Source organism: Larimichthys crocea, chromosome VI (assembly GCF_000972845.2).
Source record: "Larimichthys crocea isolate SSNF chromosome VI, L_crocea_2.0, whole genome shotgun sequence".
Taxonomy (NCBI): domain Eukaryota; kingdom Metazoa; phylum Chordata; class Actinopteri; family Sciaenidae; genus Larimichthys; species Larimichthys crocea.
Genome location: NC_040016.1, coordinates 18115115 through 18134370, shown reverse-complemented (window position 1 = coordinate 18134370; position 19256 = coordinate 18115115). Strand labels below are relative to the sequence as shown.

Below are 19256 nucleotides of genomic sequence, written 5' to 3'. Positions count from 1 at the left end.
AGACTAAGAGGATGAGGATTGTTTTTATAATTATCTTTTTCCAGATTTCTAAAAATCCATTCTTTATTTGATAGTTGACAGTGAAGATAAACAGAGCCTACAAGAATCTGACTGAATGCTGATTTGTGCAAATAACCCGTTCAAAGAAATATAAATCCAGTGCAGAGATGTAATCACCAAATATGAATATCTTTATTTGAAAACTGACATTACTTGTTACTATTCTCTATGATAAACATAACATCTCCCCATTTGTCTCCATCATCAAACTATTTTCACTTAACTTATCTGGACTATAACTTATCTAACAATGCTGAAGCCATTTTCTGTTTTACATGAAATGCTGCTGTGACTTATACCTTTTATTATTATTCCTGAGGATAATTTGAGACATTTAAACTCAAATACAAATAAATGACAATACTAATAATGACATCTGGGTACCATAGAAGATGTTTGAATACGTTTCAAACAAATATCTGTCAGTGTGATCAGTTGTTTGTGATCAGGTGAAATGAATGTATTCTCATTTAAACTTTTTAACCTATATTTGTTGAAAAATCTTTATATATCAAGAGTGTCTCAAGATTTTTTTCAAAACACGTTCACTAAAATCCATAAAATATCCAATAAAACACAAAGTTTTCCTTTGAGATCAACAAAGTCTTTATTACAAAACATGAACTGTGACTGATTTTAAGCAACTGTGTCATGTCTCAAAGTTTTATCGAGCATTGTAACGTCTGATCCATCAATGCTGCGTGTCGTGGCAGACCCTCAGGAATTCGTTTAGTAAATCAGAGGGACCGCGTCTGTTATCACGAGTATAGGGGCACACTCATTTTCACCATCAAACCTCTCTATCGAATCCAAATCACACCTAATACCATAGATTTTTATCTGATTATATATTTTTTTTCTTTAGAAAGCAAAAACAAAAAGAGTTCAATGACATTTTGTAACGTTAGTCATGGTGGTAAAAAAATTCGCTTCAAGAATCATCATGTTTTTCAAAATGTATATTCCTTATTCATCGTGTTTTCACAGTCTCTTTACACTTAAAGACTCACAATGTTCTCCTTTTGCTCAAATCTGAGAAATACTTCTCATTGTCCACTTTTAGGTCGGAGAGAATCTGTGAGCAAAATATGAGGCAAGGGAGTTAACGGCAGTGTTAATGTGGCAGATCAGGATTTGTAAAAAAAATTAAATCCCAATCTTAGAAATCGGAGCAATTTGTCTGTATAACCCGGCCTCATACAGTGGTCACCCTCATGACCACCTCTTGGTTGGCGCGGTGTAGGTTGTTGGGTCTTAACTGGCTGAGGATGTGCAAAATAGTATAGCCACAGTGGTGGTTGAGAATAGTCCTGACATGTCGACTCGCCCTCCTTCGGCTGTCCGTGATGGTAGAGTCCCTCTCAACGCGACCTTTACTGCCGGAACTGATGGGGTCACCTAAGTCCTTTGCTTTCTCATAATTCAGCACTTTCCACTGCTGGTTCACCGCCTGCCAGCGCTTAAAGATCCGGTAAACAGATGATCCTTCATGGATTATAAGGCCTAGGCATAAAGAACAAAAGGGGGGAAGGAAACAGGTTTACAACAGTTATTTGTTCAATGAGAATCAGGGCGTACTAAAGAGGTACAGAGTTATTAAGGACTATAAGTTCTCAGAAATAAATAAAGATTAAACATACAGGACTTGTTTGTGGGTATTTTGGACTGATGTTTAGTGAGAAACACGTGTTGCAGTCAGTACAAAAGTAAGAAATCATATTATTTAAAGCATGTAAGGTTAACTAGGTTTATTCTTAGCTTTATGACAGCAGTGTTGGTCTGTCAGTCCTTCTGTTGGTCGGCTGACCACTAAACTTCCAGAGGAAACATCCCACTCTTCTCCTTCTATAGCATCGCCAGCACATTGAATTTTTTTGTCTTTCATTGAAATGACATTATAACCATTAAATGGATTTAGTGAAATTTCTGTTTTTTGGGTGAAGCATGTACTGTTGGATGTTATAAAACATGGGTCCCCTTTCAGGTAGAATTGTTAGAACTTTGATGATCTGCAGGACAAAACATCTGTTTCTCAAATACTTATGACCAAAATGACCAAATACCCACAAAACTAAAGACATTCCTGAACAAATGTTAGCATGCTTTGCAGGTTAAACTATTACGTGAACGTACTGGCTTAAAGTCAGGATGTTCGCTTCGTCTTTGTGACGCTGCATGGAGGCATGCTGAGTTAACATTTAGCACGGCGGCAGAGCGACTAAGGATCCCTGCGGACTGTTCGTCTTGTTAATTAGGTGAGTAAAAGACGCGCTAATTGAAAGCCAAATTGGTAACACTTCGTTTACGGCTCTTTAATTTTCTAATGATTTTTTTAGTGGTTTCCTGGAAAAAAGAAAAAACTGTGTAATATGAGAAAACACCAGAGAACTGCTCTATTTAAATCCAAGTATATTAATTCATCATTCATTTATTATCACAGCAGCCATCCGGGTCAAACAGCCATGGTGCTGTTGTGCGTGTTGGCTCTGCTGCACTAATCGGAGAGGAACATTAATTAGTATCATTGATGACACCTGTATTTACTATATCATGACAAATTGGCTGCGGTGAAGAAGGTCAGGCATGCTTACTTTTGCATTCTCAGCAGACCTGTTGTACACTAACTAAAATACTCTCTATTAATTGGATTTAATTAAGTGAAGTGTACCATGAGTATACCATTAAACCCTCTCTCTATATTCCTGATAAACAGAAGATAAGTTACATTGTTCTTTCTGGGAAATTAAGGAACTATGAAATGTGTTTTACCTATACAAACTATGTCCATGAAGCCATACATGCCGTAGCATATCTGGAAGAGAAGATCCTGCCGCTGCCATTTGGCTGAAGGGCTGAGAGAGGACCACACCAACCAGGAGATGCTGGCGATGAGGAACAAAGAGCCCAGGATAATGGCTGCAATCTGCACCTTCTCAATCACAGTCAAAGTGATGGCCTGCCACTGTAGAAGAGACGGAGTGAGACGCAGACAAAAATGGACTGAAAACAATGCTTCTTGATTATGTGAGATGTTGTAATGGTGCAGGATTTGTCTCAGTTTCTGAGTCCTTGATACGTGTAATCAGTGGGCTTCACAGGGAATGACAGTGCTTTAGTTATGAAACTGAAATGACACCACATTTCTCTTTGCCTTGCTTTTCTGTCGCAGGATAAACTGCATAATGTCCATCTCAAGTCTTTCATTTGTATTATTTTTTCTATATATAAATCTAACAAGCAAGGCCGTCTTTATAGAAACAAAGTAAAAGCTTGTTCATATTCTGTCCATAATGCTCATGCAGACATGCAGGGATTGTCTGGCAGCAGAAGCAACCGAGGGAACAGGCATTTCAAATATCTCTGTTCCAGCATTCAGAGATCATTTAGTGAATCTGTCTGTTCGTCTACCATCCATGTGCCGCACACTTTGGTTAAATCTCGTGCCAGCTCTTTGAAATGTCTCATGAATGTGTTTTTGGCATCTTCCTATAAGTTCTAATCACTTTCTTCTTCTTCATTTATCCATTAAAAACTAGTATAAATAGCTCTGTGGAAACTGAAGAGTTACTCGCTCTTTCCTATCACTCACTCAAATCTGGCAACCTTAGGTTTGTGCCATGGCAGTTAATTTATTCATGAAGAATATGTTTATAGTACCCCAGTATTTGTACCTGCAGTGGGTTTTTGGTGCTAATGGCCAGAACCTGGTACTTGAAGTAGCAGAGCTCACAGCTCCAGGAGCCTCTCTCACTGATCCAGCGGATAAGGCAGGACTGGTGGGTACAGCGCACGGAGCCAGCACACCGACAAGGGCTCAACAATTCCCCCTGCAGGACACAAAAAGAAGCTGCATGGGACGCTCAGCATTCACCACGGACTGGATGGACGCTGAATCTGTTAAATCTCCCGGTTACAAGAGCTGATTTGGTGAAGGTGACAGTAAAAACATGAAAATCTCAACATGAATTGCTCAACTTGGAGATCCCTAGCCCAGGAGACATTAGTCGCATTTATCTACTGAAGTGTTGTTTGAGGGTGTTTGGTCTTATTGAAGCTGGCAAGACATTAAAAAAGACAGATAATAGCTTGGAGCGTGCACAAACAGATATAATCAATATGACACTGTACTGTATGCAAATAGAGTAATAAGTTTAAAGACACTTTTGATGCTGCACTGCATCATTACAGTAAAATAATAAAAGGTTTGAGGGGAAAAGCACAAATTTGGTGGGTTTTTTTAAGGTTAAGAACCAGGACAAGTGACAGACTACGACAAAATATGAGTTTGTATCTTGTATTTTTTCTTTTGAATATAATAAGTCTATTTGTTTGATTTATTGATCGTCAGTGTGCACGTCTGTGTCCAGTGACAGACCCAGCTGCACACAGTGCAGTGTGTTTTTCAAGGTTTTCGGATTATTTGCTCTATAGGTTTACAAGAGTTCCTCTATATGTTGCTGTTTACTGTTCTTCAGTCAAAACTGTGTCTGGTTTTGTCACCACAGTCGAAGCGCGACGAAGCTGACTCATCTCATCTCCTGTCTATAATCCAGTCCAGTCAGTGTTTTTCTTCTCTGAGAAAACGCTCAGCGTCATTGTCTGTGGTTAGCAGAAGAAGAAGAAGAAGAAGAAGATAAAAGCTCCCTGTTGAACTTAATGTTCACCTTTCATTGCCAGTCATGTCTCTACTTCAGTTCTTTGCGGTTCCTTCGTGGCAGCAGTGAAGAAGGTTTTTAATAACTAACTATGAGGAGTTTTACAATTATCTGAAGTTATCTGCACTTGGCTTGTAATCACCACATCCCAGTCCAACTGAACATTTGGGATTTCTGGAGCAATGATCAGCTCCCAACTTGTCACACTTGCATAAATTAACCGGAGTCGATGCAGACCAGAATTCCTTAGAAAAGCTTTTGGCAGTTGATCCTCCCATTTATTATTTTACTCCAGCAAATTAGGATATAGAAAAGGAAGTGTACCTCATTACAACAAAGACATTTCAGGCATCGTGTACTCTGACTTGAAAGGAAAATTTCAGAGGTAGATATGAAACTGACTGGATACACATGCCTTGATATCTTGAGCTGCAGACACTGAAAACATGCATCAAAATGTAATAAAAGGGGAGATTATACACTACACTTGTTTTTGATACACTTCACCGTCCGCTGCTTAATGCCTTCATCTGGATACAGTTCGCTTCTCACGTGTCACTTTCCCGTAGCCTCAAAAGGAATCACAGGACATCTGGCGCAGGTTTTTGTTGTCAGCGTTAGAGACCCTAAGGCCCTCGGACTGACAACGCTCTCGCACGTCTCACTTTATTTTCTGTCTGACTCTAGGTGATGTGCTCGGCCTTTAATTAGTTGGATATCTGGAGGGGAAACCAAAACTTCCCGAGACCTCTAGCACAGTCTGTCTCTTCAAGGTTGGTTTCATCCACTAGATTTGACGTGCGCAGACCTCCATGTCATGGACTGATGACTGATGTAAACATTTCTAGAAGCACTGTTACTTTAATTTCTCTGTTTCACCCCCTGTCTGATCTCCTTCATGTGGATGGAAGATATTCAGCCTGTGTTTTGTATGACCTCCCTGTAGCCTGAAGGGATGATCAAAGGTTTGATCTCTGTATTACTGGTTCCTCGCTGAAGAGTCCCTCAGCAGGTTATTGAACTCTCGCTGCCTCCTTCACTCAAATCCCCCAGAATATCAATGAATAGAGATGTATTTTAGGCTGAGGCTGAATCGTTCTCTTTTCTTCATTGTTTCTTATTTTTACCCGATTTTATGCATCAGATGCTGAATCTATTTCTGTGAGGACTTTACTGGTTCACATAGTAAATCCAAAAGCTCCTCCTACGTCTCTCCAGCCTATTCTTAACTGATGCCCTTCGTCTGCTCGCTGCTATTTTCGGACCACTGTTGATAGATTGATTCCTTTTTTAGTCCTTTAGTCTTTCTGGATTTTTTTACTTTGGATCTGAGCACACTTGATGCACACTTAGAGATATTTGAACTCATGCAGCACCTTCATGGTGAGTTTTTAAAACTGTTTGCACAGTCGAATCACTTGAAGGGACACTCGGGAGGACACTTGTATAATGTCTTTTGTAATAACCTTGGTGATGTCATAGTGATGTCCGTTTGAGCTGGGAGACTACAGAGGACATGAAAACATGCTCTACATACTGACGTGAACAAAAGACGTGCACACTGACAAGTCTTACAGAAAGATGGGGTTGAGTTGCATCATGGGGAATGTAGGATCCAGTGTTTCTGGACTAAAAAGTCAGAATATCTCAGAATAATCCTCTGCTGCTTCAACTTTGGTGACTCTTTGTTAAATCTCTCTTTTAATTGTCCTCCGGCTGCAACGTAAATGTAATAAATTACTGGAGTATCTCTTTAAAGCTGAGTTCCAAACTCTGAATAGTTGGAGCCATTAGACATGTATCACAAGATGTTCTGTGTAAACTTCCTAACAGATATTTGCTTTAATTACTTTACACATGAATTTTCATGACAGCAGTAGTGGAGTGCCTGATAACCTACTTGAACAAAGGTGAGCACAGGCCCCCATGAACCAGAAGGCACCTGTGCTGCTGAGGTGGCTCCTGGACACATGGACACCAGAGTCCAAGTGAGAAGCTGACCCCCCCTCTTTGGTAAAGCAGTATTATTTAACTATACCTTCTCCGGCCCCTGGAAGCAGATCCGGCACTGCGGTGATCGCATCCCGCTCTCTGAGAGACTCGGGAGGGAAGCTGCGTCCAGACCTCCTCCGTGGGATTTGTCCTCATCATCATTATCCTCAAACGCGAGGCTACGTGGCCGGGGGTCAGAGCCATAATATTCCTCCTCATCATCCCGGTGAGAGCAGCTCAACGGCGGCCAACCACAGCCACCTATGGCGAGCCCTCGCATCCTGGTCTGAGTGTCCGGGTCTGTGCCTGTGTCAGTCCTCCTGCTTGATCCAGAGCGCATCAGTAGCAACACTTTGAGTTCATTGAAAAACATCCGGATCCGATACTTGAACATTCTTCAGCGGCTTTACTACACAGACAACTGCTCTGCGAAACAAAACAGCCTCCAGCTTGACTGTGGCAGCTCCATTATTAATTAGGCCTATAATAATAATGATTAATATGATTTATTATTCTTATTATTATGGCATCTGGACCATGTGATCCACAGTTCACATCCTGTTAAATAAAATACAGATCTCGGTCAAAAAAAGCATGCGGGAAAACATGATAGGCTATTAGATCAGCCCATAGTTCTTTGCATATCCTGTTGTTATAGCATGTGCACCGCAATCCAGCCAATAGGGAGGGATTATTTTTCATGGATAGAGGCGTTTTTTCTTTCGGGATTCAATGGAGGCTGAAAGCCACGAAGTGTGAGGCACCAACATTAAAGTCAGACCGGGTCCAGCAGCATCCTCTCATGCCTGCATTTTGTTTTTAAGTATCCCCGAGTATCTCCTCCTGGTGCTTTAAATCATCAAGCAGGAGCTGTTCATCAAAAAATGTTGCTGTCTATTCTCCTGCAGGCGGAAAAAAGCAGCGAGGGTGTCTGAAGAGAGGGGGGTTGATGTGAAATCCTATTAACAACTAAGTTAAAGCCGATTTATGTTTTTGAGTTTCTTATTTCCCTGCAGGGGGAGGAGGTGAAATTACACGAGGTGACACGCGTGCATCCTTTGTTGTCTCGCAGTGGCATCCATCAGTTCACCAGTTTCATCTTCTTCTCTTTCGCTGTAGCCTTTATATATAAATATATATATAAATATTTTTATTTTTTATTTTGGGCTCGTACATGGAGCTGCTTTTCGTCCCACACACCTCCTTCCTCCTCCTCCTGTCTTTTTAAAGCAGGTCCGACAAACCCAGTTACAAAGTTACAATCCGGTAAAGCAGGTCCGACAAACCCAGTTACAAAGTTACAATCCGGCAGCGTTTTTATGTTAGAGATGGACACAGGAAAAAAAAACGATAATACTGATTTGAAAGAAATCCATTTCACGACAACTTGCAGTGCCACTTCTCTGCTCTGCCACCGTCTCTGCGCCACAAATCAGGATGATAGATGTGGATTCCGGCACAAAATTAACCGCTGCAACTGGATCAAAAAACAACTGCACATCATCATCATCATCATTTAATTAAATCAAGGCCTGCAATGAATCAGTGGGATAATAAAATGCCACTTGACGTGGCAGACGGTGGAGTCCACGGAAACAAAAAAAACTTCTTTATCTGCACAGGTGCACATCACCGCAGGTTCCCATTAAGAAAAACACAAAAACACAAAAACACAAAAACACAACATCCTCCGTGCGTGAAGCTGAGCTGATGCTCAATCATCCGCGTAGTTAGACCGCGTGCTGACAGACGCTGCTGTCCAAGGTGCTGATATTCATGTGACGTGGAGGCCACGTGCTGATGGCTGATGGAGAAAAAGGAAAACAATTATTGTAAGAAAGCGTGTGTGTGTGCGTGTGTGTGTGCGTGTGTGTGAGAGTGTGTGTTTCACCATCTCATACACAAGACTCTAATCAAACAGAACAAAGACAGTGTTCACACAATGGACCCAATAGATGCTCCATTCACAGAATCACAGTCACTTAATTGTTTCAGAGGAGACTGTCTTACTGTCTGTTATTAGATAAACAGGCACCAGAGGCTGAATTATACCATCCAGAAATAACACACAATCAAAATGTGTTAAAGGAGGCAGGTGTTATAAAAATTAGGATTGTACTGGGCTGCAGATGTTTTAACTCTTAGAGGGAGTGTGTGTGTTTTGTCTTTTGCATATCTCGTGTACTTCCCTTATCTAGCATGTGTTTGCTGAAGCTGGCAGGGAAAGGTAATTTTAAAAAATGTTCAAGGACAAGAGAGACAGATTGAAGGAAGTGTCATTTTGGACAAGACACATAATGCTCATTACAAGGGGAAAACCAAAAAAGCACTTGTTAGTGGGAAGATGTCCGAGACAGCCCATTTTGAGAATGAATTGTATAAGAATCACCTGATAACGCTCCTCAGGGAGCCTTTTCTCTGTAACACTCTTGTGTGTTGCACTGTTGCAACGCTCCTTCTTGTACAAGAATATTAAATTCAACTTAAACTTTGATACTCTGAATCCAGTCCTCCTTATTCACTCTCTTACTCTCTCCCCAAACACATCCGTGACTGTACTGACCTGCCCACCTTCAAATCTCTAACAAAAACACACCTTTTTAAAATTGCTTTTAATGTTTAATGTCTAATGTGTTTTTAGTGCACTGTCTTATATTGTTTTGATGATTTAATGTTCTTCTCTGTAAAGTGTCTTTGAGTACCCTGAAAAGCGCTTTCAAATAAAATGTATTATTATTATTAAAGGTTCTTCTTAAAAAATTCTCGTAACTATTGTGATATCTGTGTCATTTATTGTGCAAGAAAAACAACCAAAGCACATGTTGTTTTCTTCACATGTTTTTTAAGCTGTTCCCGACCTTCTTCAATACAAATCTACAAGATATTATTTTGGTTATAAAGTCAGATCATTTGCTCTAGTATCACTCATTTACAGTAAGCTTAACATCATGAATTTCTGATTTAGCGATCATCTTAATTCAAGCGATTGAGGGCTGGACTGGAGGATTTGTGGTACTTTTAAGTAATCAGTAATTTGTTAAATCCTTTTTAGCAGTTTCTTTATCTAGGAAATTAACAGTGTAAGTGAAAGTTTAATGTTTATTTCCTTCCAGGAATCTGAAGTTAAAACTTTAATGTTTTCCACGGGAGCATCTGCATCCAACAAGTGAAATCAGATGAAGATAGATAGGTGGGTGCACCTTTGACACCTGTCACCTTTTTCTGAGAGTGTGAGCATGAAGATAGCAGCAGGATCAGATGGTATTAATGGACAGGTCCTCAAACTTTGTGCCGGCCAACTAGCATGATGATTCATGATGATTTTCAAACCGTCACTGGCTCGGCCTGTCATACTCACATGCTTCAAGAACTCCTCCATCATTCCTTTGTCCAAGAAAACAAGATCAGTCTGCCAGAATGACTATCACTCAGTGACACTGATGAAGTGCTTTGAGCGTCCGATCGAGGATTACATCTGCTCCTCACTACTCAGCATACTGAATCCACTCCAGTTTGTTCACCAACCAATAAATGGAAGAGGCCATAGCACACACCCTCCACGCCAACCTGTGCACCTGGACAAGAAAGGGAGCTGCACTCCAGCATTTAACACCATAGTGGGCGGCAGTAGCTCAGTTCATATGGTCTTGGCTTGGGAACCGGAGGGTGGCCGCTTCAAGTCCCACATGGACCAAATATGGAAGGTGGACTGGTAGCTGGAGAGGCGCCAGTTCACCTCCTGGGCACTGCCGAGGTGGGCACCGACCCCCCCCAACTGCTCGCTGGGCGCTCCTCAGGCGGGCGGACCATCTCTCTCCATGTCTATGCCTTGAACTGAATGTGTGTGTATCTGGGTTAAAATACATGTAAATAAAATAGAGTGTAAAAAGAATTTATAAAGTATTGGGATTAATAAAATATATCTGGTCACAAAGGGTCAGGGATCATGGACTAAACACCTAACCGTGCATGTGGATTCTTGAGTTTGTAACGGAGTGATCCCAGGTGGTGAGGATAGACGGACACACCTCATCCTTAACATTGGAGCACCCCAGGGCTGCGTTCTGTATAAGTGTTGCGTTCTATAATCCCTGTTCATACACAACTCTGACTTTGTGAAGCTTGCTGAGAACACAGTTGTGGTGAGCCTGATCACGGGGAATCTGAAAGAATATCTGAAGGAAGTAGAAGGCCTGACCTTCCTCCAGAATGTCAGCAAGACTAAGGAGATCATAGCAGACTTATAATAAGCAGAGGATTAAGCAGAGGAAGTAATATGCCTCCCTTAAAACAACGGGTGCTCTATGGAGAGAGTGGACAGCTTCAAGTACCTTGGTGTCCACAGCACAGAGGGCCTGACCTGCACGCTGCATACTGACTCTGTGGGTAAAAAAGCAAGACAGAGGCTGGTTGACCTCAGAGGAAATTCTGGATATCCCTCAAATACTTAGATATTTCTACTCCTGTAGCACAGAGGACACCCTGATAGATAGTGGTTTGTTTAGCTGAACCGACAATGGGTCATGCCCTACCCTGCATGAAAGACCTTTACACCAATGCTGCAAGAATAAGGTTATGAGGATCATTAAAGATCCAGTCAACGGGATAACAACCTTTTCTCCCTGCTGCGATTGGGAAGAAGGTTTCAGATACACCAGGCCAGCATGGAGAGGCTCAGGAAGAGCTTCTACCCTCAGGCCACTATAATCCTAAACGAGGACAGTGCCAAGACTTGATCTCATAGGTTGGTTAATTGATGTAATTGGTCCTCAAATGTATTTAAGGCTTATTGAGGCTGAGTAGTAATAGATATACATATTACATTTAACAAAAAGTCCCTTGAAATAAAGTCAAGAGATTAAAATGTGACAATAAGACGACAATGCAAAATAAAATAAAGAGGTATGGAAGGTAACTACGTTTGATTGAGTGTCTCGTGCAGAAACATCCAAACAACAGAGAGATGATGGAACGTGTTAACCTTTCGTACAGAAATAGTTCAGCCTGGAGGTTATAGATGTTTATAAGTGCAGTGAAAGCAGAAATGAAAGACAGCACGTCCTGTACAGCAACAAACACAGTGGTGGGGGAAGTATTCAGATCCTATACTGAAGTGAAAGTACGGATACCACACAGTGCACTGTAAACATAATCAAGTGCAAATGCACTCATGCACATACTTATACATGCATTTATTATAGTTGGCGGATGGGGAGCTTATTCTGAAGTATTTCGTGTTGGACTGCAACTAATAATTATTTTCATGACTCATAAGTCTAATGCTTATTCTCTCCATTAAACTTCACAGTGCTTGTTTTGTCCAACCAATCGTCCAAATCACAGAATCAGTCTGTTAAAAATAAATTAAAATGACTAAATAAAAGGAAAAGCAGCAAATCCTCTCATCTGTGGACCGATGAAACACTTTTACATGATTATTGGTTATCAAAGTAGTTGCCAAATAATCTTCTGTCAATTGATTAATTGACTTATCCTTTCAGCTGTACTTACTATGTATTTTTGAATAGTTCAATTTATAGGCAAACATCATATTGCATTACCTCTTCACAACTTTTGTGCACAAGAATCTTAATTTGTAAAGTAACTAGTAACTAAAGCTAAACTATAGCGGTGTAAAAGTAGAAATATTTCCCTCTGAAATGTGGTGGAGTAGAAGTAAAGTACAAGTACCTCAATTTTGTACTTCAGCAAGTACTTAAGTAACTATACACTGGACACACAGTATAGTAATGAGAGATATCATTTATATAATGGAGGTTCCCAGGCGATATTATTACAGAGCCAGAAGCATCTCTTCCAAGTGAGCCGAGGCAATGAATTCCCCACAAAGATATTTGAGGTAAACACAGTAATTATCACACCTAGTATGTATGAAATCCAATATTTGGCTATGCCAGCTGTCACCAATTCACCAACAGCCAGATCACCTGCACTGAATTCAAAAATCTCTCATCAGTAATCAGCAGAACCAACGTAAGTCAACATTTAAAGTGTCAAAACTGAGAAATGGTCAAATGTTTTAGAGGCTACTGCTCCCGTGACTCTCTAATACTGCTGCTGCTGCTTACGTGACTCTCAATAGCTTAAAACAAATTTCAAATTAAATGATCTAATATTCTGTGGTGGAAAAAATAAACATTGTGTTTGCAACATAAATATATAAAGAACTGAAGATGTAGATATACGTATATTCAATTAGATTATATATACGATGATGATAAATGGTATTTATATAAAGTGTATTGTTTGAAAGTATAGAAATGTAATTAAATATAACTGTATGTATAGTATTTAGTGATTATTTGTAGATTTTTTTTTCATTACCTTCCTCTTCTTCTTGTTCGCCTTCTTCTTCTTTTCTCAGAAATTCATTCAGAAATGAGCACAGCTGAGTGAGTAATTGTTTCTTCAGCAACTTTTTTTTTTTTTTTAGGGAAGCAACGCCTTGTTTTAGACCTTTGTCCCGGCCACTGAGACAGTCTGCATGCCAATGTCACTGCACTACATCCCCATTTCTGGCCACAAGTGCGGATACTGGCAGCATCGACTTCCTTCCCCTCTGGCATGCAGCGGGAACACAAATGTAGCAGCAGTGGCTGGGAGGAAAAATGTAAAAGCATTCAAAGACTTGAACAGAACACCAGAACACCAGAACTGTAAATGACCAACTAGGATTTTATATATAGAATATATAGAAAACAACAACAGGTTTTTCTGTGATCATGTGTTGTTTTTAAAGCAGACAGACATTGTGCAGTCTGTTTGTAACCAATGAACATCCAAAGAGGAACAGAAACCAACATTTAATGAGTATTTGGCTTTAAGCCAGACTTATATTGAAGATTGTTAGCAATGAGGTCACAAGTCTGTCCCCTTTTACCCTTTAATGTTAAACACACACATCAGGCTGGTTGTGTATTACAGTGGAGTATATAGTAGTTAGTATTTCTCAATGTTAAGTCATCAGGGTAGGCATCGTGTTTATGAATGTTTTTATTTCAATAACTGATTTACAAATGAAAGATTCATCACATCGTGCAGCTTTCATCTAAACTCGTTCATCCAAAATGAGACAACAACAAAGAAACATCAGCACAGAGAAAATGTTTTCTTTAGACTTTACTGCCACTAAATATTTTTTGATTTTGTTTTGCCAAATAAATATGTGATTTGAAATGAAGTTACATCTCAAATATGCAACATTATTATAGATGATTCATGGAAACAACGGATGAATTTAACATAGTCAAGTAGATGCAGTAGGTGTGTTCAAATGTACTGTTTATACGTGGATAGTACATCAGTTTTTATATAATTGTGCTTGTAGTACAAGTACACATATTGATTTATTAAGTAAACAAAGTTTCATTTCATTTCATTTCAAGTTTTATTTTTGTTTAGTGTAACTATGACACCAACTTTAGGGGTTTATGAACCTGCAATAACATGACTGAAGTAATAAACATTATATAAAAAATAAATAAATTGTCACTGATCTGATTTAAATCTGTTTTTACTGAAATGCATACAGTTCAAACAAATAGACAAATCTTTGCGAACAACTTTATACGATTTATTTTATTATAGGCAAACACATACTCTTTTTTTTCTATTTTCTTCTTTCTTCATTCGTTCATGTTGTACTGTTAAAGTTGCTTAAAGACTCTTTGTGTTTTCTTAATCATGTAAAGTTATAGGCTAAATTAAACATTTTTTAAAAAGTCTTTCCTTGCCACTGTCGCCCGGTGCTTGCTCATGGTGGGGATAGTTTGGGCTCTTGTAAATAACATTATAAAGAGTCTATAAAGCTCTATGTGGAAGGATTGGATTGAATTAAAAACAGACACATATTTCTGTCTTCTTTTTCTTAGTACTTAGATTTTTTTCTTCTTTCCTTGATAAAATTTTTTAAACTTAATATTTGTAATTAATTAATCTGTAATCTGACACAAACACAGTCAATCACTTTTTGCAGTTGTTGCACATTACCTAACTGTAAATTTGATCTTTTATATAGATGGTTACTTGTTTACATATGTTGTTTTTGTTTGTTTGTATACCTGGAGTATTGTAACAAAAATATTTTCCCCCTGGGATTATTAAAGTATTTCTGATTCTGATTCTGATGGATCAAAACACCAGGGCAAACTTCTTGCATGTGAACACCTTTAATCGATTTATAATTTGCAGGGTCAAGTGAAACTTTTTTAGAGTTATTTAAAATCTATGCATATGCCAACAACAACATGAGGGGATCACTCTGCAGCATTGATTGTTGTTGATTACTGTCGCAGATCTTGAAGGTCTTCATACATAACGAGCTGTTTCTTTTTTAGCTCCGCCTCCTGCAAGAGTTGCTAGAAGCAACAGGAAGCGACAACCCAAAAAAAAAAAAAAAAAAAAAAAAAAGTGCAGACTGGGAAAAAAGGCCGAAATCATAACGCTTGATTGGATCCTCCACATCAGATCCAGTGTGGGAACCCCTGAGGCTGGACCCGACCTGCCTTGCCACTTGTGATCCGGTTCTGTCGGAGTTCTACGTGGCACATTATTGAGCATGTCCTCCTTATAAAGCTGAAGTGAGCTTTTTTTTTTTTTTTTTTAATTTTATTTATTTTTTTTAATTTACCTGCCGCGCACAACAAACAGGGTGAGGTGAGTACAAGTGTCTCAAACTGTCGCGTACATGCAGAGCGCGTTTTGTGATTCATGCGTGTGTGTGTGTGTGTGTCTGACACTTGGAGGACATTTATGTAATGTGGCGCACAGATGTGGAAGTGGAAGTTGTCTGGCCGTGATCTGTCTCTGTTTTTTCTTCTGTTTTTTCCCCTCTCCGCCACGTCAGTGATCATGTAGGTGAGAAGGGGCAAAAACAAAGTCAGGGTGTTGTTGTTGTTGCTTCACTTTTTTTTTTTTTTTTATTCTTATGAGGCAGTTTAATTAACAAAGGAGCGGTATGGAGGAGCACCACGTGTCGGGAGAGAGGGCTTTTCCGTCTGTCCTGGCCTGTTTGTCTCTGTCTCTCTCTCTCTGTGTGCCTCCGCCCACTGGGCTTCAATGTCCGGCTACATTTGAGTTGATCAATTGGATAGATGAATGAAATGTGAGCTGTGTGATCAATAAGCCTGCAGGTTAATGACCTCAGTGTTATGAGATGGAAAGCTCCAGGTGTTGTGTCTCTTTTTCTTTCTCTTGGTGGTGTGATCTGTTCTGTCACAAAGGAAATGAAGAGATGCTTTTAAGGTGACAAGTCATATACATGAACCTGACCACTTCCCGTAGGACCACAGGGAGGGCTTGACATAGGAGACCACATCAGGCCTGATCAGTCATTATGAGACAGTGAGGACGTTTCGACAATAATGTAATAGTCTCAGTTTGAATCAATTTCTTTATCCTCCCTGTTGTGAAATTAGGGCGAGGACACTCACCACAAGGGTTAACAAGAAAACACAGAGCCCTGACAAGTTTATGTTCTGACTGTTAATTATTAAATAAATAAAAAAAAGTTTGATGCAGCGGTGGAGGACGTATTCAAATCCTTTTAGACGAGACAGACTTTATTGTTCCCACACCAGGGAAATTCTCTTTATACAGCAGCTCATGATGCACAAGGTGGATAAGAAAATACTCAAAAATAAGAAATGAAACTGACAAAATCTGAGATATGCAAGACAGATAAATAAGTAAAGTAGCAAATAAAATACTAACTATACAAATGTGCATGTCGGCTCATTTCACAGAAAGAATTGCTCTGTAATAGTGAGTAGCATTACACTAAGATGCACATACGTATCTATATAACAAATCTGTTTATATCTATATAACAGGAAGTGTTCTTGCGAAAGAGACGCTCAAAGTTTTCCCAGATACAGCTTATTAAAACACAACACAGTGTCAATCAAAACAAATATAATTACACAGTGTAGTGTTATTTAAGTAAGATGTAAATAAGGGCATGCATGTATAAAGTGCAGTTATAAAAGTGAAACAGTTAAGTCATGAGGGTGTTCTACCCTGTGAAAATACTAGTAACAGACTAGTATTAGAGGTATAAAAGTTTAATGAGGGAAAGTACTTCATGCAAAAAAGTCTCCTGTGAGTCTTATAATATTCGATTATTATTACTCACACGTTAATATAAAAGTTTAACATTTTACTGTAAGAACTGAAACTAATGATTCTTTTTTATTATATTTATCTGTTGAAATATTTAATGAAATGTTTTTTGCATTAAAAAAGGTAAAAGATGATCAAAATTGTAAGTGAAATGAATCCACTAAACGTCCAAACTGTACTTTAATTTATGACAAAACATATTTTATTTTAAGGTTTTCATGTTTTCTAATAAAGAAATGTTAGTGTGTAAAGCAACTAGTAGCTAAAACTGTCAGATAATGGCTCCAAATAAATACAGTAAATGTAAATGAAAACCCCGGCAAGAGTGCAGTTTTAAATACAGTTTAGAGTTAAACTACGGTTTACCCACCTTGTTTCCGCACATTGATTGATAAAGCTGATCTGGAAATAGGTGACTAAACTCTCATTTCACAGAGGTTGATGAACTGAGTTCACCTCTGACTACACTCCTGTTTCCCAGCCTTAAAAAGCCACTGCTGGTTAAACTCTATTAGGAATCCGGAAGATACAGTAACTTTGTGCAGTTTGGCATGTAACTGCACAGGCCTGGTTATTCAGCCTCCTCACAGGCCCCTCTCTGTATTTTCTGTATTTCTCAGACTTCTTTGTTGCTGTGCTTCCTCCCACAGCAGTTGCTACACAGTCTGCCTACACTGGAAAGTTTCACAATGGCAGCGAGGAGTGGATGATAAACACCTAAAATTAACTGAATTACTTTTAGGAGCCATCCAAAATATATTAACTCATGAGCTTGATTTCAGCTTAAAAGAATGAAACCAAAATAGCTTGACAGTAACATCGTACCAAAATGTTATGGGAAGGTTCTTTTATTAAAAAAAAAAAATACACAATTACGGTAATGTCTGGTTTTAATTGTGGTTCATTATTGTAATTTATTACATGGCTTTAATGAATATGGTCTGTTATTTCTGTATAACAGCCCGCTGCTGTGAACGCAGTTCTGATCATAGACTCTGGAAGACCACAGCGAACATAATACAATCATTTTATTAATCAATAATTTGAGATAAAGTATTGATTTCTTTGGTATGTAATGAGCGGGAAAGTGTACAGCAAGTGGGTCATTGTTAGTAACAATCACCTGTTACTCAGGGAGGGGCTACTTAGTGATGAGTGCCCACGACATGAGTCAACTATTGTCCTTCTGCCTGTTTCTTCTTAGTTTCATTATTCATTTTCCACCCTTTTTCGAACATTAATGCAGCCCACAGTGGTGAGAGGACCCCAACAAATTATATATCAAAACGTGCGTTTTCATCCCGAATCCCATGCTATTACTTTTGTAAGAGACTCGTGAAAAACTTCACATAGGAATGAATGGGAAAGCCCGGGAAAAAAAAATCGGGTAACATTTTCAACAATGAACTGCTCTGGCATACTTTCACCGAGGGACTTCATTTAAACTTTAAAATGTACTCTTGCCTTCTCTTCATTGATTCACTTCACTCATCGACAGCTTTTACCGTTTTTAAACTATCAAGGCTTAAAGTTGAGCAGGTTTTTAGTCAAATTTCTGGGTTTATAATGGGTTTGTATTGCGCGGAATGTTTGCCCTAGAGTGGATGACATCATCAGCTAGAGTGAGGAGCAGAGAGAAAAATCAGTGAAAAAATAAAACGTATTCGACTACCGTGGCCTCAAATGCCCCACTACAGACATGATTTATACCTAGAAACGTAGGAAAATTTGTCTTCTCACTCACATCAGCTGCTAAAGCTGTCAGCCTTATAGTTTTGGCGTAACACACAAAGATGCGCCAGCAACACCCATCCACATCCTCATAGACTGCCATGTTAATTTGAGAAGAGACATTTCCAGAAGGAGCAGGGAGCACCTGTGCTTTCTCTCACTCCTGAGGCCAAAGTTTATAGAATTTTCGCCTGAAAATCGGCAAGGGAATGGTCCAAGAGACGAGGATGCTGATGGTCATTTCGGCTTTTAGGTACGCCACACCGTTTGGCCAGAAATCCTTCCTGTTCGAGGGGTGGTCTCAGCATTTTCTCTCACTCTCTGTCAGAATTTCCAACTGACATTCTAACAGGTGCAGTAACTGCTCTGCTGATTAGGGCCGGCAGTTGGTCCTGGTTGCTTGGCAACCTCAAGCCTGCCTAAAGGAGGAGAGGGGGGAGGGGCTATTTTCAAAATAAGAGTCCCTTTTAAAATAAAAGACTATATGTGTATTTTGAATACAGACCCCCGGCAACAGCCCACTCGTCACTCTCAAAATTTCTGCAGGGATTTTCTAGTTCTCATTATTATAGTTAGTAAAATAGTAAAACATATATCATGTATATTATGATCATGAATTTAAAAGCCAAAAAACTGTATTTATATGAATGTATTTCTAATACAAAGCCAGTACAACCC

The 19256-nt window shown here is 39.3% G+C and overlaps 2 protein-coding genes across 2 annotated transcripts in view; one reads left to right on the top strand and one right to left on the bottom strand.

Moving 5' to 3' along the window:
• Positions 1-671: 671 nt before the first annotated feature.
• Positions 672-7903, bottom strand: LOC109142363 (E3 ubiquitin-protein ligase MARCH9). The gene is made up of 4 exons (XM_019275914.2): positions 6754-7903; positions 3732-3887; positions 2830-3022; positions 672-1563 (listed from the first exon to the last, which is right to left on the bottom strand). The coding sequence occupies exons 1-4, from the start codon at positions 7099-7101 to the stop codon at positions 1256-1258; spliced, it is 1005 nt and encodes a 334-aa protein (XP_019131459.1). The 5' UTR covers positions 7102-7903; the 3' UTR covers positions 672-1255.
• Positions 7904-15127: 7224 nt separating this feature from the next.
• Positions 15128-19256, top strand: part of cdk4 (cyclin dependent kinase 4) — a 20095-nt gene continuing 15966 nt past the window's right edge. Inside the window, exon 1 of the mRNA XM_019275904.2 lies at positions 15128-15383. The gene's annotated coding sequence lies outside the window, so the exon portion shown is untranslated. The remainder of the gene's footprint in view (positions 15384-19256) is intronic.